A 22267-nucleotide genomic window follows, 5' to 3' on the forward strand; every position below is an offset into this window, starting at 1 on the left:
CACTCAAAAGCATACGATATTGCTTGGGCATTATTCGGATCATTTTGTAATCAAGGTTGTATAAAACTAATATTACTAACCATTTAGTTAAAGAAATATTATGTATGTAATAATAATGCATTATTAATTGCAGGAAATAATTTATTTTCACCTTTCGGCCACAGCTGCAGAATGATTGTGTCAGGATGGATGTTTGCAATATTTATACTTACTGCTAGTTATAGCGGTGCATTAATGTCTTTTATCACTTTTCCTGGTGAAGAAAACGTGCCAACAACCTTTGCTGAATTAACGAAGGCTGCCGAAAATGAAGATTATACTATAAGCACTCATACTTCAATTAAAAACAACATTCTTGTAAGTATAATGTGCGTATTTATAAATAGAAACCAAAACTGCATACTTTTATAACGCGAAGTTGAAATAAGTGCCATCCTTTTTTATATTTATTCTCTGTATATATTATATAATAACTTCAAATTTGACTCATAATGATGATTTCTGAATTTTTTTTACCACTGCTCAATAATAGACTAAACTTTGGTTCATTCTACTTATTGTTATACTTGAAAAATTTTTGAGTATAAATTTATGCATAAATAGGCCTAATATAAAATTAAATTATACTTATTCAGAATTTTAACTAAGTTTCAGAAAAATTAATTTTGGCCCATATTTCAATAAACTGGAAATAATATTAATTAAATTACTCCTTTATTTGAACTGCAAATTTATAATAGTGTATAAAGCTATTTGAAGACAGCCGAAAGGCATTTCACTAAAATATGAGTATCAAACACGCACCTTTATGACACTTTTCGTGTTGCAATCAATACGTGTTATTTGTAAAAGACATTGAGACTATAAAGAGTAACTGATAGATACAAGACGTAACGCTGTATGTGATCTCTATTATGAAGGCGATGAACTATGAAATAAGTGAAATGTCATAATTGATCCTCTATAATGCATTTCACTTGCACTGTCTTATTTAGAGCTTTTCAGTGCTTTCAAATTGCAACATATCCACAATAAATTACAGTTTTTGTTTCTCCACGACCATCATCATAAAATTTCGTTGCATGCTTCGGCAAAGATGTCATACTGGTGAGACTTCGTACTGATATTTTTATGGAAATGTCTTCAGCGTGTCATGAAATATACCATACTAAATTAGGTAACATTTAAACTGCTAAGTATGCACCTTTTTTAAAAAAAATAAAGTTTATTTCGAAATTTATAAAATAAATTATCTTGATAACAAATTAACCCTTCTACCACTTACTACTTCTCCGTATGTTGCTTGTATACGTATGTCTTTCTGACATATTTAAACAAATAAAGTGCTTTGATCAACTGTGTACATATAAATACAGTATTTTAATGGGTCTATCATTGCATGATATTAATTTAAGAATTTCTCCGCAAACACTAGACAATCTTTATACCACTCCTTTTAATTTTGCTGTTTTAATACTTCTGTTTTTTCTATCGTTATAATAAATAAGATGATAAAGTGGAGGATGAGTTATACTATACAGTACGTATAGTTTTGTAAATATAAATAATTATGCGAAAAAATACTTTATAGTCCTTAATTTACTACATAAAGTTACGAATTAAGATAAATTGTGTTTTATTTGAATAATTTAGCCTATATTATTTTTTGTATTTTTAATCAATTAAACCATTTTTGTACACATTTTAATTGGCTTTGTTTCTTGTTTGTTGTATCGAAAGCTGCAACTATGGACTTAGCGACGTCGCCTGTAAATAAATAAATAAAACAAATTACTTATTTCTGCAATTTTTGACGTTTAATTGTTGAGTACGTTATGATTTATTGCATGTACTCATCGGAGAGAAAGTTTTATATTCCCATTTCTTATAAATTGATTGAAAAAAGTTCATCTATATTTCTAAACTAATAACTTAACCAAGGCAGAGTTCAAGAAAGTAGAGATTAAAGGCGCAATTTTTATTTTTTATTTTTTTATTTTTAATATTGCCGACTTTATTACTCAAAAATTTTGAGCAATATATATTGTTTAATTTATCATAACCATGCAATTTTAATATTATTTACTGTTTATTATAAACGTAGAAAGTATTATTTTATATAAAATTTTATATTAAAATTATTTTCAGAAATCAACTGATAGCAAAGCCATGGCCTTGAAAAGATTAATCGAATCAAATAAATTCACATATCCTCGCTTCGACAAAAATTTTGGTGTTAAAATGATGAGAGAAAAAGTTGCTTTTATTACGTTTGATATTCTCATGAGATTAAAACTCAATCCTTTGGGAATTGAAAATTTTCTGATATCTAAAGAACAACTTTATTCGACAAACATTGGATTTGGAATAGACAAAAAATTTTTATACAAGAAAAAAATCGACAAAGTGTAAGATATGCAGAGATATCTTAGTCTTTTGCTTCAAATTTATGTTTAACGCATATATTTTTTTAAATTAATTTCAGAATTTTACGATTATTTGAAGCTGGAATTACCACTATGTTCGAGAATGATGAATTAAGAAAACTAAGCGAAAATCGACCATCACATTCAGAAAACTCCGAAACTAAAGATGTTTTAAGTATGAATGATTTAGCTGGACCGTTTTTAATTCTAGTAGTTGGATTTATATTATCACTTGTCACTTTATTTTTTGAATACTTTATGGTTAAAGTTTATCAGTATTTTTTTAAAATGTTTTAGGGGTAATAGGTTAAAAATTTTTGATTACGCAATGTAGTTATTTCAATTAAATTTAAAATCAATACTGAAAATTTTGTTTTTAAACGTGCATATAAGTTAAATTTTTCATTGAAGACAAATAAGATAATTCTCATAATAATACATAAAAATTCATAGTATAATATGCAAACTTTTACAACGGAGGAATGATAGAGAAGTGAAACAGCGTTCTCAACAGTCAGAGAACACTATTGAAAGTATTGCAATAGGCAGTTGCAAATATATCTACTAAACCATGTGTTTGATATATCTTATTAACGTAGTGTTTAATTTAGAAAATGAAAACGTAAGTTCATAAAATTCTGTTCTAACATGCTTTTTGACTAGTCATATACTTGCATATCGATTAAAACTTCGCAAATCCGAACTGCACAGGACAAGTACAATATGTCCTTTATGTCTGATTTTTGATACTGAGATAAATTATAAGTTAGATTGATTGGAGGCATTTGTGGTTAATAAATATCACAAAAAATAATATTTATCGTAGAACAAGTTCAATTTTAAGTTCAAATGTCTTAAGCGACTTATCAATACGGTTCAGACAAGGACTAAAATGCTGAAAATATTACAGAATTAATACGGGAAACTAGAACTGAACTCAGTCAAAAAGCAAACACATAAATGTGCATAAAACTTCATAATTATATATAAAAATGATATTCTAAAATTACTTTATTACTTGGCCCAGCGTATATACAGTATTTTGTCTTCCGGAAACAAACTTCTGGAGGAATTCTTGTTTAGAATTATAACTATTTGAACTACGTTAACAGTGGCACGTGTAATAATGCACTCATCGCGTTGACCGTTTATTATGTAAATTAACCCGCAATAAGTCAGGGTGCTCAAACTTTTAATTACCGTATTCTAGTTTAAAAAAAAAATTAAAATTAGAATTTGCACTTTTTTTCTTTGGGAAAACAGAAGTTTAAAAGAAATCCTTTATAACTAGAATTTACTGCTAAATATTCAATATGAATAACTGTAGAGCAAAAGATGCTTCTAACTTTAGTAAATAGTAATAATATGTTTGGTATAAAAATGTTTGTTTGATTTGGACCCGCGAGTTTTTAGCAGTATGGCTTGTGATTTATTGAATATAGTTCAACGTTGTTATAATGTAAAGTAGTAATCGACTATTGAAAGCGACTATACAAACACTTTAAATTTTTAAATGTACTGAATGTAGATTATTAAACTTTAAATCCTTGCTGTGTTATGTATAGACTAATTAGCTTTGAGTCAGTATTCAAATAACCTCAACACTAATCACTATAGAAAATAGTAAAAGCAACACAACCACGTCGACATAAATTTGAAATAGAAAATTAAAATATAAAGTCATGCAATTTTGAATGAATTAACTAGTACGCTTCTAGAATAGAATTCAACATATCTTTACGTTTTTACTGTTAGTAATAACGTATTAAGTTTTTCTGATATTAGTAATTGTTACATACAAGTCTTTCTGTGTAAAATTGTCAATGCTACTTTTGGAATTTACTTAAAATGGAAACTGATTTTTATACTTTATGATATAGGGTTAAGTATTTCTTTTATACAATTTGAAAATGTGGGCTTGTAATTATTTCTATTTTATGTATGAATTTGTTCATTTTATGAGGATTTGTTACAGATAATATAAAAAAATATTATCGCTTATGAAAATTTTCGTTATTTTTTATTGTAAGGTGTATTGGTTTAAAGTTAGGCGTATTGTAATGTATATTGGTTTAAAGGTAGGCGTATTGTAATTTCTATATTTAATAATAAGTAAATAAAAGTTATAAATATATATATATTTTAATTAAATATATGATACGGTGTTGTGTATCAAAGACTAGATGGCTTGAACACATCAAGCTATATTTTAGGGACTTCGGGATCGAATGTGTGCGAGCAACTCTATAGGAATTTTCCATGATAGATTTGTCTCTGATATGTGGGCCTCAGTCCATCAAAACCGGTCTCATTATTGTGCGCCTGTTGAACCAAGGATGAAAATGCAAAAGGCATATTGTTTGTTTGTTTTTTAACAAATAAACAATATGCCTTTAATAAATTTCCAACAAGTTAATAATAATATGGAAAAAATCAGTTTTTATGGTTTTGTTATATTTGAGATGTTTCAATGCAGTAATATACTGTAAATATTTTACTACAGAAATCTAAAATTTTATTATCAGTAGGACTATCTATACGACCTTCACTATTATTTATATTTGTGTTATTGAACACGTTATGATGATTACTAGATATACGATGTATTTGTAATATATAATATGACAAGTGGAAATGCCCGATGCAGGCTTCGGAGCATACTAAATTACTAATAAAAATAATGATATACTGCGTATTATACTGTAAAATTATAAAATAATTCATATTGTTAATTTAAATTAAATTAAATAGTAGCTAGGGGCCGTTTTTGACACACCGTTACAGAAAGAAAGAGAGTGCACATTTTTTCAGTTTTATATAGTAGATAGAATGACGTATTGTGTTTTGCTATTTGCCCTTAATTCTATTAAACGTTTCTACTAACTTAAACTAGTTATTTATGTTAGGGCTTATCATACTAGTGAATATGAACACAAACATTTCTAAACTTAAATATATATTTAAGTTTTCAATACAAAGAGATTTTACAATAATTTAAATTAATGTGTATCATACACGCCTAAAAATGCATTTTCGAATTTAAAACAGTCGTCCTTCAGTTGATTTTCAAGATAAAAAGATAAAAATACATAAAACTTATATTAAAAACACGAAATAACCGTGAAGACATCACAATTAAGAAAAGGCGTTAAATCAAAAGTGTGGTACAATAACTCCTATTTTTTCATGTTTTCTATAACCAAACCGGCCGAAGAGAGTTTTTGACACAATTAATTATAATCAGTTATAGACCTAAGTAATGGAAATAATACAACTGATTCCTCCAACGGATTGACTGAAACATTACCGCGAGTTGCCATACTTTCCCTCTGTTGTTAAAGTGCTCACTCAAACGTGTAATGTCAGTGTTAAATTTAACCGTTAATATCTTGATCACCAATGAATCAGTATGAAAAAATTTTGCTAATTATTAAATATTTTCACTACGATTTCACACCCTTATTTACTCTAAACCCTTTTGCCCTTTTCTGTACAAAATTTTAAATTCTGATTCTCGGGGACCCCGTAGAAAATATAGACTTCTACAAAAACCTGGACGCCCCACCCGGCCACATTTAATCTACCTTCTTAACTCGTAAACATCTATGTCCGATCTGCACAAAATTTTTCTCACTTATTCTCTGGGATGTTGAGAAAAATTAAAGGCTATCAGATGACTGCTACAAGAATATAGAGTTAACGTGAAAACTATTATTTTATGAAGTTGACTGAAACTGAAAAAATAATTGAATTCCCACGAGAAAAAAAACTGGTGAAGCCAGGTTGAAAAAGTAGAACTCAGCAATAACATCTACACAAAGGACACTTTTGAAAATTGTGGAATAAGAGTACTGGAAGCAGATTTGACAGTATGACTCAACGTGTGAATAAAGTGTACATTGCACAGACTACAACTACAGGAAATTTCGGATAAAGCAATGTTATCTTGACAATAAATCAGAAAGATCATCAACACAGAAAATGGCTTCGAGCTCTGTCTTGTGCCTCAAATTTCCTTCGCTGATACTACTCAAAGATGTTCTAACGTTCAGCCAAACTATTGTACATGAAACGACGTTAAGGTATGTTTTTGAAAATGGTTAGCAATTCATATAAGCAGGCTATTTCTTATCGTTATCTGAAATAGGTGTATGAAAATGTTATAAGAGAAAAAAGGAAATACTTTAAGAACGACTGAATATGAAATATTAATGATTCTATAATAAACGATGTGTTGTTGAAAAATATTGTGTAATAATAAATTTATCATTTTTGGTTAGTTACTATTTATAAAAATATATAAAGTAATATACAAATAACATAAAATAAATTTGAGTTATTTTTAATTTCATATTAATTAATAATTGTGATGGAACTTCTTTTATACATTTGATAATGACAATTTACCTAAAATATTGGTGATTCTAAAAACAGCTATTAACCGAATAAAAAAAAAAAACTTTTATGATGATATTTTTATTTTATGAATGGTCTAATCTACAATAGCAAACTGAATGTCACGAAGTCATAAAAAGTTATATAAAATTTTATGTAACTACTTTTTAAATCTCTATATGTGAATCAAATTATATAAATGGATATTTTCGTGAGAACGATTTTCTATAATGTATGTAAATAGAAACAATTTCAAATGTTCTGTTTATTTAATTGTATTGCTGCGAGTTTAAGACTGTTTCAACATTACAAGAATAAACAATTCTCAATTTAGACATTATTCAGTTAAATGAAGATGGTAAATTCTGTGCAATTGTCGCAAATAAATTTCTGAGTAGCTACCCAATTTACTGACTGATAAATTAAATAGAAATGGTAAGTTCTATTGTAATGATCAGCGAAAAGCTATTTCTTCTATAAATTTTACATATATTAAAATTTTAATGTATTTAAATTAGTATTTTCTACATTTAAGAATGTCAGTTAACATGTTTACTTTTTTGAATTATCGAGTAGAATACAAAGAATTAGTTCGTTTTATTTATTTTAGATTTTATTTGTTAATATAATCGCTTTACTATTTGTACCTTTTTGTTACATTACAAGTAAAAATATTAGCCTATAACAGCAGGATAGTAAGATGAATATTACAAAAGTTGACAGAATGATAACTGGAAATTAAAATAGTAATATATATATATATATACAGTATATGAACATCACTATCTGACATGTGTGTAACAATTGCAAAATTCTAAATTAACTTCCTAAGGATTTATTTTTTTCTGATTATGGATGAAGGATCAAATTTAAAAAACTATAGTTTTTTAAAATATTCAAATGTATTTCTGGATTATTATTATTATTATTATGTAAATGGATTTTTAAATATTCAAATGTATAAAACTTTAATAAAGTATCTTTTTTCGATCTGATAAAATATATAGAGAAATGTAAATTTTTATTAAAGTACATGAAATTTCCATTACTAAAATTGATATTTTAAGTTTGCATGATGACTGCTATTTTATCTTCACAGATCAATAAACATCATCAAATGCTGCCTAGTTGGAAGATTGCAGTCATATTGAAAACAGGTATTCTGCTTTGATAAGTAAGGTCTAACAATTATTAATTTATTTTACATTAATGTATATTATTTAATTGTTACCAATTTTTCGAACACTAAAAGCTCTAAATAAAAGTGTAATTACTTTTGTTTTATAAAACTTAATTTATATATTTTATATATGTTACTTTCTATATTACTTTTATTATAAAGTCATTATTGAAAATATAATTACATTTTACTATTTTATTTACAGTATAATTATAGTTTTATAACAGTAAATTGATTAAATTGTTATAGTAGTAATGAAGAGTTACATTTAACTAATATACTAACAGAAAAATGAAATATTTGCGTATTGATTTGCACTGAAACAAAATTTTTACTCTTTAGAAACATTAATATTTTGTTCTTCTTTTAAAACTATTTATGTGTTTTTCAATAAAATGTTTTCATTAAACATTTTACAATTATTTTGTTCATTATTTTAATTGGGGAATAATAATATTGTATATTATGCGTAATCACTTGAATAGCCAAAGTTCTACAAAATTTAAATCCAAATCGATCTCTTCTAAAATCGCTTTGTTTACGAATTAATAAAGAAGAGACAAAATGTTGGATCTTATTATTATCTTTCAACATCATAAAGATAAAATAAGCATTAATATTCAAAAGAGAGAATAAATTTTTGAAATAGATAATACATACTTTTTGCATGTTGCATTTACGAAGACTCATTAAAAAAAAACAAATTTTGAGATGAATTTACATTTAAACATTACTTTTAACTTAGTTATAATTAAATATGTTGTGAATAGAATAAAATGTATTCAAAAAATCTTAGTAGTTTTATATTAGTATTAAATTGCTTTTATGCAAAGAGTTGTTGCATTTTTATTAAAAAATCTTCAAGTATTTCATATAGTTGATTATATAACCAATAATATAATATAATGTAATCAATTCCCATTGATTATATTACAGACGAAAATCTTTATGACAGAATAAAATGCTTCTGAAAATCATCAATTTTGTTCATAACAAGTTTTCTCGACTCAAATGATTTCGGCACTATTTTTAATGTAATAATTATATTTTGAGAAATATTCTTATTTTCAATAATTTGAGGTAAAATTTTTCGAAAGAGAAACATCGTTTTATAATAAACTAAAAGATAATTAGAATTTCTATGAAATTCGCTATGCTTACATTATATTATTCGCAATGATTTCGGTGATATTTTTGTAATTCTTTTAATTCTGTGTGCATTACAAAGGTCTTTCTACATTACGGATTGCACCAGGCTTACACTGTGGTGGCCGACTGGTGAGAAAAGGAAATATTACAATAATATAACATTTCGTACAAACAAAACAACGATGCATTTGAAAAATGTTAATTGTGAGCAAAACAGAAAAATATTTATTCAGTGATTGAAGTTTTAATACTGTTTAGCGATAGACTGTAATGAAAAATTGAGACTGTTTTTAGTGCAAGCTGACAGTTGTTTTGCTTATCCTATATGTATAAAAAGTTGCTATCCAGATACGTCGGGCTCCAACACAAACACTCTGCGGTGCAATTAAAGGCGTGGGCAAACCATATGAATTGGAGACTGCACTGAAGTGCCTTCTGGACTTAAAGAGTCCAAAGAAATCATTGCTGCGTACAGCTCCAGTTATAGTTAGTTATTTTCCAATTAGAAACTAAAAACTACATATTGCGGCAGGCCAAATATCAGTTAACACGGTTCTTTCCGCGGCGGCTCACGTTCGGATTAGGGCTATTCATTTCAAAATTTCAAGTAATACATGTCATTTGCTGTGAGTTGGACTATCTTTTCGTGGACCATACCATAACGGCCTATGGCTGGATTAAATTTATGAGTTGAATAAGAGTTTTTTGAAATTAAATATAGTTGACAGATAGACACTTTTGTGCTGTTAATTAATTTGTTCTGTTTTTGCTAGTGAAATATAGCACACAGTTTATTAAAACAAGGAACAGTCATGAGCAAACGGCCCATCGAAAAATTCCACATGTTCTGACGGCCAGTCCACTACTGGGGAATGTTCGCCTGCATTAATTCCAGAGCCTCACGGAGATAGGTCGACATTTTTCTGTGTCAACCCCTTTGCTCATACTTTACGAATATCTCCATATTTATTTTCGAAGACATCGAATAAGATACAGGTTAACGCGAAAACCTGGAGACGCCATCCTGCCACATTTAATCCCCCTTCTTAACTCGTAAACATGTATGTCCGATATGCACAAGATTTTTTTCACATATTCTCTGGGATATTAAGAAAAATTGCAGGCTACCAGATGACTGTTACAAGAATGTAGAGTTAACGTAAAACCTATTTGTTTTTATGAAGTTGTTAACTGAAAAATAATTGAAATCGCATAAAAAAGCCTGGTGAAACCAGGCTGAAAACGTAGAACTCAGCAATAACATCTACACAAAGGACACTTTTGAAAGTTTTGAAATAATAATACTGAGAGCAGAGTTGACAGTATGACTTAACGTGTGAATAAAGTGTATATTACACAAACTACAACTACAGGAAATTTCGGATGAAGCAATGTCACCATGACAATGAATCAGAATAATTATCATCGACACAGAAAAAGGCTTCGAGCTGTGCCTTGTGCTTCAAATTTCCTTCGCTGATACTACTCAAAGATGTTCTAACGTTCAGCCAAATTATTGTACGTGAAACGACGTTAAGGCATGTTTTTGAAAATGGTTAGCAATTCATTAAAAAAAGCTATTTCTTATTCTTATGTGAAATAGGTGTATTAACACACTAATAAGAGAAAAAAGGAAATACTTTAAGAACGACTGAATATGAAATATTAATAACTCTATAAACAAAGTGTCGTTAAAAATATCCTGTAATAATAAATATCAATGTTTGTTACTTATTATTCATAAATGTATATAAAGTAACATAGATTGTGTGTAATATCAAATTAATTTAAAAATTATTTTCAGTAATTTTTAATTTCATAGTAATTAAAAACTGTGATGCAACTTTTTTAATACATTTAATAATGTCAATTTTTATAAAATATTGGTTATGCTAAAAACAGAGCTATTAACTAAATTAAAAAAAACTTTCCTGATATTATATTTATTTTATGAATGATTTAATCTACAATAGCAAACGTAATGTCACGAAGACAAAAAATATATAAAATTTTATACAACTACTTTTTAAACGTCTATATGTAAATCAAATTATATAAATGAATATCTCTTCGTGAGAACGATTATCTGTAATATATAATGCATGAATATAAAAACAACTTCAAATGTTAAGTTTATTTTATTGTTTTGCTGCAAATTTAAAATTTTTTGAACATTTTAAGAATAAACGATGTTCAATTTACACGTTATTCAATTAAAACAAGATTGTAAATTCCGTGCGATTATCTCGAATTCAATTTCTAAATAGCTATTCAATTTGGCCCTTCTGACCAAACTAAATAGTTATTTAGAATAGTTATTTCATGCTTATAAATTGTAAAGAGTACATTAATATATAAAGTAAATATATATTGTGTAGTTTAGGCCTACTGTACAGTACATACCAATTTAGTATGTAATATAAAGTATTTCATGTAGTAAAAATATAAATTGATGTCAATTGTAACATGCTTTTGTTTACAGTACTGTTATAAAAAGAAAATAGTATTAGTGACATTAGTCGGAGTAATTTAAAATATCGAACGTGAAACTAACAATAGAATTAATTTATATATGGTTTGAAAAAAAAACATTTAAAATTTTGGCAAGTTTATCAAAAATCAATGAAATATGAACTCAAAACGAAATATTGAAAGTCTACAGTATTTCGTTACTGTATAATAAAAGCGTAAACGGTGGAACATTATCCTTATTTATAATAAGGGTAAATTTTTGAAATGATAATATATGAAAGACTGAAACGATGTAATTAATAAAGAGAAAATTGTTACAAGTTTTGAAGAAATACCATGTTCGACACTTTCTACAAATAGTTTTGAAAGACAGAATCACTTCTCCCTAAGTTATATACTTTAAAAAAATTAAATAAACTTTAAAAATAAGTTTTTAAAAATCGCTTACGTTTAGAGTTCAAATTTTAGAACATTTTCAAAATATAAGAATTTTCCGATAATTACTTTTTCAATATTTATAGATTTAGTAAATAAAATTTCATATAAATGTGCAATATTTAAATATTTGCAAAATATTGATATTAAATATTCAAGTATTTTTTTGTTGGTAAATGAATTTTGAGCATATTATTTATACTTGCAGATAATATATTCTTGCAACGACACAGTTTAACTTAACAAATATTTATAAAAATTAATATGAATTATTTTGTTTTTAAGAAATGAAGAATTCGCTAAAGAACGTAACTCTTGCGGTTCTTACAACAGAGGTAATGATATATTATTGAAACTTACTTAGTTTTGTTTTAACGATAGACTTAATTTTAGAAGTTTATAATATTTGGCTCAAATTTTAAAAGTAACGCATTTGAAATATAACTTATACTGTGTTAGTGTAAATGAGTGTTAGATGGTGATCACGTGTGATTACTCTATAAGTGGAAACATAGCGCCATGTATTACTATATTGTGTTACTTTAAAACCGTACTTGCTGTTTTCGTGTAATTGCTCTAAAAATAAGCGAAAAACTAGAATTTTTTTTTCTGACTTGCCAATGTATTACACATGTTTATATTTACTGTAACCTCGAATATCTTAACATGAATGGTCGAATTTTGTTTGTATATAACAATTTATTCGCTTGAATAATAAATCTAACCTAAAATTGGTCAAAAATAATAGTGTAGACTCTGGTACAAGGCTCACTTCTTATATACTGTTCAATAACTAACTTATATCTGTAAGGGTGAGATAGTGATTAAGCAGAAAATTATACTTTCTTTTTTACATTTGTTATCGGAAAACACTGCTAATTTGTTCGTTATTTTGTTGATTGGTGTGATAAGAAAATAGCAGTTCAGTCGGTTTTTTAGAATATAGTTTATTTTCATACTCACATCTTTCAGAACTTTTATTTACCATCTAACCGTAATTTACCTTACTAGTATAAAAATTTAAATATTAAACGTATTGTACTAATAGAATTTGTATAAATCGCGTAACGTACATTGCTCTCCATAATTATCTTTCTTAAATAATTAGAAAATAGTGAAAATATAATATTGTAAGAAAAATACCCACTAATTTTCAATGTAAAAATACATTTTTTTTTCTTTGTTTTATTGATAAGATTCCTGGACTTCTTCAATTGGACGAAAATAAAGAGAAGTTTGTAAACATAGGAATTATGTCAAGAATCTTTCTCGTTCTTGTCGAATATCTCGGATTCAAGTTAGATATTTTATGTATATGGTAGAAGAATACAATATTTATTATCTACACTATTGATAATAAATATAAATTATAATAAATATTATATCTATAATAAAATATTTTATATGTTGTTATAAAATAGCGATTCATAAAATATTTATTTCATAAATCGCTATTTTATTAATTTTTAATAAATGTTTTTATTACAGTTATGAAATTAAAAAAGGAAAATGGAAGGATATTAAATATTTTTTCGGAAATAAAGTATGATATATAGGTTATTTCATCACATTATTCTTGTATTTAACATTTTAATCCCTATCTTTCTATATTGTCGTTTAGTCAGTTGACATTGTCATACCAAAAAGTCAGACTTTTGAACGTTATAAATACATGGATTTTTCATATATTATCACTGTAAACCCGGTGAAATTGGTTATTGGTAAACCAGCACAACTATCAAAATTAACTGCGGTAATTCGTCCGTTTTCTTTTCAGGTAAATACTATATTGTTTTACAGAAAAATTATTTATATAATATAGAATATAATTTTAATTCATATTTTGATATTTTAGTACAGAATACAAATAATTCAAAATAAAATCTAGTTGACATATATAATGAGTAATATGTCTTGTAATACAAAATATCTTGTAATGAGTATTACAGTTATACAAAACCTTACAAATACACACGCTTTTCTAAGTTAGGTTAATAAAATTTTTACTTGTTAATTAAGAGGCAAATTGACATTACTATCTGTTAAAATGGTATAAAACAAAAAACATAACTTTGTCGAAATTACGTGCTTTATTTGAACACGTGCGTTCCTTGCCACGTGATCGATGATTACGTACTCTGCATTTTCGAATATTTTACAATTTCATTGGTTAAAATTCTATATCGTAGATAACCCGAACATGTATAAACAACCGAATAGAATCGTGTCGTCAACGACAAAGATGAGATCGTTACGAACGACCAGAATCGCCACTGTGTATGAGAAACGAATTTCGTCTCTCGCTTTGACGTCATTCGTTGGTGAAAGAAGAGAAGAGAGATTAGTGACCTGAATATGGCCCCAGTTCTGTTCACGCACTGTCTTATTAGATTATGAAATTTTTAAATAGAATTTCTAATTCTAATATTTCAAAAACATTTTAATACTATAATCAGTTTAATTTTAGCTTTGGTTTTTTCACGTACTTGTTGTAGTAAGTTGAAAATCAGAGTAAAGAATTATGTTATATTTTTTAAGCAACAAACTCTAAATGAAATGACGTTTTGTGCGGAGTAGATAACTATAATTAAATTTTTTAAACTAGCAGCAAATAATTTATAACAAACTAGTAATTCGGGCCGCCCCTAGTGAGCGTTCTAGCAGCAGCGGTATCATTCCGTAGTATAAATAATAAATTCATATCAGTGGGAAATTTATTCCCCTTCCAGTGAGCCGAATCCTCCCACGAGGGAGAAGAATTCCAGCCCCCGTGGCATAGGGGTTAAGAATTACCATTCTTTCACGAGAGAGAGTAATTCTTAACCCTCTCCCCCAATGGGAAGGGCTTTCTAGCAGCAGTGGTGACATTCCATGGTATAAATAATAAATATATATCAATAATAAATTCCTATTACAAATAAAAATAATTTATTGTTAATTTAGAATAATCGCTAGGGCATCCCTAGTGGGCGTTTTAGGCATACCGTTACAGATATACTGACACGCGATCAATGTCTTATATATATAGATGGTTTTGTGGTAGCCACTAAACATTTCTATATTTTGTTCTCATTCGGCCCTGTTAAAATTTTAAATTCGTGGTACACATTTAAAGTACTGTTTTCGAAGCTTTTAGTCAAATCTGATATACTGATATAGTGAAATATTGTTTATGCAAATATTCAGTAATTTATTTAGTCACTAAATAGTCAATCGTCTGTATGAATAACACAGATTCTTTGCTAATGTTATATACGATCTTACATCTTTAATTTTAATTTTAAGGTTTACCAAAATTATACTTCAGAATTTAAGGATAATTTTTTATAGCAAAGTTTCAGTTGTAAGAAATTCTGATTTCATACAAAGTGTTACAAAGTGTTGTACTATCAACACTTTATATGAAATTAGTGTAAACATGTTAACGTAAGGCATTAATATGTGCCTCACGTTTACACAGAAATGTGTGAACTCACTTTGTGAGGTACTTACCTTTATACCTTTTTAGTGCCATAACCAACGAATAAAAATTTCTTTTATAATAAAATAGAAAAGAAATTTTCATCTGTTGATTATGGCACTAAAAAGGTATAAATGCTAAGAAAAAGAATTTGTTTCTTTTTTCATTATGTATTTCTTTCAATATTTATGATGTAATCTTATAACTAGATATGCAGAGGTTTCAGTCTGTTTGTTTTGATTTATATTATTCCACCGTTGCAGTGATATAGTAATCCTGCAGGCGATGTACCCGAAGAATTGCTACATTGTAACTAGGGTTTCTAATTTCCGATTCCAGGATTCCGGTAAAAAATGAATTTCCGGGATATACATAATTATTTTTAAGATACAAAATAAATCTCAAAATCGAATCATATAATTAATTTTCATTTTTAAGTAACTTAATACATCCTGCCATCTTTTAAAATACTACTACCAATGCTGTGTAAAATAGGCATAAAAATTACTTTTGAATTACTTGGAAATTTTTACAAATAGAAAAATTTTTTAAAGTTTGTTGAAAACTTCTTACAACAAAAATGCCTTTCAATCAAAATGAAAATTTAAGGAAAAAAGAACTTAAATCAAACTTCTAAGTTAGAGGGTAATTTTCGTTATTTAAATAGAACATAATGCAAAATATTATTGTAAATTTTTGTAGTACGTTTCTTTGTAAAAAGGGCTGGCAGAATTACAATTTAATAAAAAGTAAAAATACGTTAGATAGATCTATCTTCACTGCCTCCTATGTCCAATCACCAGAAACAAGTATTTCCATTGCAGAGACAACTTTCTTTAGAGGCATAGCCTCTAAAGAAAGGTTGGACATGGCAAGCAGTGAAGATAGGACTAGTATCCATCTAACGTATTTTTACTTTTTATTAAATTTTATAGTAGGTGTTTAAAAACAAAGATGGACTGACCACTCCGATCACTCAATTTGATTCTTATTGTAATAAAAAAAGTCCTGCTAACCAAGAATGTTTTTATTCGATTCAATTGATGTGGGTAGAATCGTCTTTATTGCATTTAAGAAAAGACGGATGTTATGTGTTTTTTTCACCCGTAGCCTGGAAGATTTCTAGTTCGTTTTCGATATGCGTTACAGTATTTCTTTTCCCCTATAGTATTCTTCATTTGTCTACCTCGGCTGCCTTAATAGCGGCATCAAGCACACAGCCCGATAATTCGGCAATTCGTTTGGCTTATAATCAGGTTTATGAAGAAATATTTCATACTTGCATACTTCGTACTCGTTTGTTTCCTTGTTCAATTTGCCCAATCTGGCATAATGCAGTTGTTAAAGCTACTGGGCATGTCTATAAATTAAGACAGCATAAGCGCAATTATTCCAGATATTACAGGTTCCTACAAGTAAAAAAATTTTCAGTCCTGTCACAAATAAGCTACATATTGATTATTGACAATTTGTTACATGCCATAATAAGCAAAAATTTACAGAACTAATAAGCAAGCTTAAACTTATTATATAGTAATGTATTCTGACGGTTTATGAGTTAAATATACTTTATGTTAGCAAAATGTCCTTAACCTTAACACAAAATAAGAGAAAAAGTGAATTTTTAAGAAATTTCTTAGATTTTCCAGGATCAGAATAATTTCTCGGGTTAAATAACAGTCGAGAGATCCCATTGGAAAAACCCTAGTTGTGACAGCGTATTTCAAAACAAGAACAAAGACAACATTAAAAATAACACTACTTTTACATTCCTGCCTTTGTACTTATGTAATAATTACTTTTGTTATTTATTTACAGATGTGGTTATTAACGCTTTGCGTATTTATCATCTGTGTAATTTTATTTACAATTATATTTCGAAAATACGAAGAATTGCATAAGAGAAAACATCCAAAAGCATACGATATTGCTTGGGCGTTATTTGGATCATTTTGTGATCAAGGTTGTATGAAAACTAATATTATTAACAAATTTAGTTTTAAAAATATTATGTTATAATAATGTATTATTAAACGTAGGAAATCAATTATTTTCACCTTCTGGCAACAGTTGCAGAATGATTGTGTCAGGATGGATGTTTGCAATATTTATTTTTACTGCTAGTTATAGCGGTGCATTAATGTCTTTCATCACATTTCCTGGTTATGAAAATGTTCCTAGAACGTTTACTGAATTAGTGAAGACGGCAAAAACTGGGAAATATACTATAAGCCTTAATCCTCATAATTCAATTTATGGAGTCATTCTTGTAAGTATAATGTGCACATTTTTAATTTGAAATCAAAACTAAACATTTTTTTTTATCTCAAAAACAAAATTAGCATGCCGTGTGGCATCATTATTTTAAAATTAAAACATTAGCAAATTTTGAGCTAGTATACATATACCTAATTTAGATATACGTATATAATAATTTTCAAATCACTCGAGTCAGAAAAATAAATAATGGCCAATCCGTCTAATTTTTTTTACCACTGCTGAATAAACGACTAAACTTTAATTAATTTTAGTATTTATGAAACCGTGCCGGTGCTTATTCTGCAACTTGAACACTAACTATATAGTGTATTTTCTCGGACACATGGCAAATTTCATCACTAATTTTTCTTCAGTTACAGAATTCTGTTAGACAGTCACTGTCTAACAGATTAAAACACCTCAACCCATTGAAAAAACAAGCAATAACTGAAACTAAAAACGTAGTATATAAGATCCCTTGTACTTGTAATAATAATAAGCACTATATAAAAGAAACAAAAAGAAAATTGGGAGTCAGATTAAAAGAACATATAGCCGACTTAAAATATCATAGAATAAATTCCGTTTTTCATGACCATTGTACTCTAAACGGTTGCAAAATAGATAAAGATAATGTGGAAATCTTTCATAAAGAAAAAGAAACATATAAAAGAAAGTTTAAAGAAAGCATAGAAATTATAAAATGTAAGAAATGTATAAATAAAAACTTTAGTATAAAAATAAACGAAAATTGGCTCAGCATATTATAAATGGGAACTAAGTAAATTATTTCTATATAAACTAAAAAGTAAATTATTTTTATGTAAAATAATAAAATAAAAATTAATGCCTTTAAACAGAAGTTTGCCACGAGGTGGCCCATCTACCACATCACTATGTAAATGAATACAGTCATACGCAAGAAAACCAATAAGAATTCGTTTGTACAATAGAACCTCTGGCTTCGATGAAAAAAAGATCGACTAGATGACAAAAATTAATTAATGTACAGAAAAGTTTTAAAACAATTTTATGTTTGCAAAGATCTGTGATTTGAAGTTGGCTGAAGAGGGGCGTCAACAGCCCGAAACGTGTACAAAACTTAATACACATATCAACTGAAGAAAAATTAGTGATGAAATTTGCCATGTGTCCGAGAAAATACACCATATAGTTAGTGTTCAAGTTGCATTTAATTAATTTTACTTTTTGTTACATGAAGATTTTTATGGGTAGAAATTGTAAATTATTACTAAAGTCGGAGAGTATAAAATTAAAAATTATACTTGTACAAAACTTTAAGTAGATAATTTTAATTCAGACAAATTAAGTTTAATCGATATTTCAAAAAACCGGCAATGAAAATTGAAGTATTCTTACTTAACTCTGAGTGCAGAGGTATGTAGCATACCAAATGCAACCAAATCTTCCATTTTGTATAAATCTATAGATAATTTTCTTTGCAATGGATTATTAAATTCAGGAGTGATATATTTGTATAAAATCGAGACTAAATTTTTTCAAACACTCCATTCTAGTGTATAAGTTGATAAGTTCTCGTGGATTATTAGTACGTTGTTGCAATATTAAGTTTGTATATTTCGCTTAACATTTTTGATTCATTGCTAAAAGATAATCATTTAACAAGTAAATAATAATTATATCAGATATTTCTTTTTTTTTTTCTTATCTTTTTGATAGTTGTACTGCTGACATTTTTAAACGTCTTAATAGAGTTTTCTGTGTGTAATTAGACAATTAAATTAAAAATATATAGCTTTTTGATATCACAACTTTCTACATAATTTTGAACCACTAAAAATTATCTAATCTGTATAATTAATCATGTATCTACTTAAAACTCTAGTTTTTTAAAATTTTTTGTTTCTACTGACAACTAAATCTGCTTTTCTGCATTATTTAGTAAATGTAGTACATTATACTCATTAATTATGGAGTTATTAAAACATATCAAACAATCATCCACACAACGTAAAAATTTTCTCACTCCTTAAATATCTGCTATGTTATTATTAATAGCTATCATACTTAACTCAGCCAATTTTAGGCCAATACATTTATTCTAATTAATGCATATTCGCTTCACTACCTTCAATATCCTTTTTCCAAATCTAAAACTCTGGCATGCATAAACATTTTAAAAGTATAAGTATGCTTACTATATATAATCATACTTATTTTAATTCCGGAGATTAAAATAGTGCCGGATTTATTTTCTTTATGGTTCTAAGCTAACAAAAAAATTGAGGCCCGTTTCCCATTTTTTAAATAGTATAGATAAAACAGACAATGTCTATTTACACAGGTTATTAATACATACCAAAATCTTAATTAAATTATTTAACTTTAAGACGTTTACAATAAAAATTAAACAAACTATAATACAAAATAAAAATTTAGAAGCTCCTTCAAAGCTGACGCCTTAAGATTAAGCTCCGAAACTGAATTAAAGACAGTAAAAATCCATAAAAATATAAGAATGATGTTAGATATCAAGAATATGTATAGATCTATAGTAACACATAACAAAACTAATGACTTCTTAAAACATAAACTGTTGAATTATATGAACTGTTTTTTAATATTTCCCTCTTATAATGCCAACTCTATTATTCAGAAATTTCAATGAATTTATATTCTACATGAATAATGTAAAATTTACATAATTATAGAATTTCTATATTATTTACTGTGTTTATAATAAATTTAATTCCATATTATTCAAACTATTAAAACTATTTACAGCAATCAACTGAAGGCACAGGTCTGGCGTTGAAAAAATTAATCGAATCAAATAAATTTACATATTCCCAATTGGACAAAAATTTTGCTATTAGATTAATGACAGAAAGTGTTGGTTATATAACGTTTGATCTTTACATGAAATTGAATCTCAGTCCTTTGGGAATTGAAAATTTTCTGATATCTACAGATCAACTATATGTTAATACTATTGCATTAGGTATAATCAAGAAATTTCCATACAAGAAAAACATCGACAAAGTGTAAGATACAGAAATATATACTCTTTTCATTTAAACTTATGTTTAACGAAAATATTTTTAAAATTAATTTTAGAATTGTACGCTTATTTGAAAGTGGAATTATAATGAAGTTCGAGAATGATGAAGTAAAGAAAAAGAGCGTAAATCGTCTATCACATTCAGAAAACTCCGAAACTAAACATGTTTTAAATATGTATGATTTAGTTGGACCGTTTTTAATTACAGTGGTTGGGTATATTTTATCACTCGTTATTTTATTTTTTGAATACTTTGCAGTTTATGTTTATCGACATTTCTTTTAAATATTTACATGCTTTAGAGGCAATAGGTTAGAAATTTTGTCTGTACGCAATGCAGCGATTTAAATTAAATTTAAAATTAGTATTGAAATATTCAAGTTTTGAATGTTATAAGCAAACTTTTCATTTAATTAATACTTGTATCTGTAGGTTTTTGACTAGAATCACATTATACTAAATTGAGATATTCAACTGTAAGTGAATTCCTTAAGTTCTAGGAACCTTTCTAAAATAATAAATTGATGTTCATTTCATATAATGCAAAATTTTACTGTAGAGCAATAGTAAAGATTTGGAACAGCGGTCCTAAATATCACTGCACTCTTGAAAGTGTAGTGATTTTTACGACCGTTGTTCCAAAACTGTACGCAGCTGTCGCAAATATTGAAAAATCTTAAGTCAGAGCTGACAGCAAGACAAGTGATATAAGTTAAATATATAGGATTATAGGTTAATAAATTATGACTTAACAGGAATCGCAGCATTTAAAGGTAATGGAACTCACAAGAATAGTATTTACTTTAAACTATCAAGTTCAATTTTAAGTTGAAAAGTCACTTATGCATTCCGTGTAAAGAGAAAATCTGAAAATTCAGTATTACATAATTCATTTGGAACACTAAAAGTGCTTTCAATAAAAAGAAAATAAGTATGCAAAGAATTTCACAATTATAGATATAGTTTACATTGAAGAACTTTGAAAATGAGGTTTATTTCATTACTGATGGCTAAATGGCAGTATGCAAACTATTACCAGATTTAACACAACTACATACATTTACTAAATATTTCTCATCAAGTTTTCTTGAATAGAAGAACGAATGATTCAAGTACTTTTTGTTTTTCTTCTTTGCTTTAAGCATATAAACAGATAACACCGACGATGATTTCCTGAGCCTTTGTATTGGAGAAATGTTGCGTCTTATATGCTGTAAAATACAGTAATTGGACTGCAATTTCGAAAGTTAGACCTACAAGTTTCCAATGTCGTCCGCCTGTCTGTCTTTAGCCTGTCGTTCCTTAATCTCGAGAACTGAGTTAGATAAATGAAAACGAAGATTAGATGTAGAAGGTTTTGGCCAAAGGCCTCAATCAATTATACACCAATTAATGTATATGAATATAATTATACACAAATAACTCGCAAATAGTTTAAAAATTGCAGC

General features: G+C 27.5%; 1 protein-coding gene across 1 annotated transcript; it reads left to right on the forward strand.

The window, feature by feature from the left end:
* The first annotated feature begins 234 nt into the window (after positions 1–234).
* On the forward strand, positions 235–21118 carry LOC136972843 (ionotropic receptor 93a-like). Its single transcript, XM_067267478.1, has 12 exons — positions 235–357; positions 2149–2408; positions 2486–2601; positions 7889–7978; positions 12343–12392; positions 13254–13354; positions 13546–13600; positions 13679–13834; positions 17336–17480; positions 17557–17786; positions 20543–20802; positions 20876–21118. The coding sequence occupies exons 1-12, from the start codon at positions 235–237 to the stop codon at positions 21102–21104; spliced, it is 1815 nt and encodes a 604-aa protein (XP_067123579.1). The 3' UTR covers positions 21105–21118.
* The last annotated feature ends 1149 nt before the right edge of the window (positions 21119–22267 follow it).

Source organism: Centruroides vittatus, unplaced genomic scaffold (genome assembly GCF_030686945.1).
Source record: "Centruroides vittatus isolate TY-2023 unplaced genomic scaffold, ASM3068694v2 contig_3037, whole genome shotgun sequence".
NCBI lineage: Eukaryota > Metazoa > Arthropoda > Arachnida > Scorpiones > Buthidae > Centruroides > Centruroides vittatus.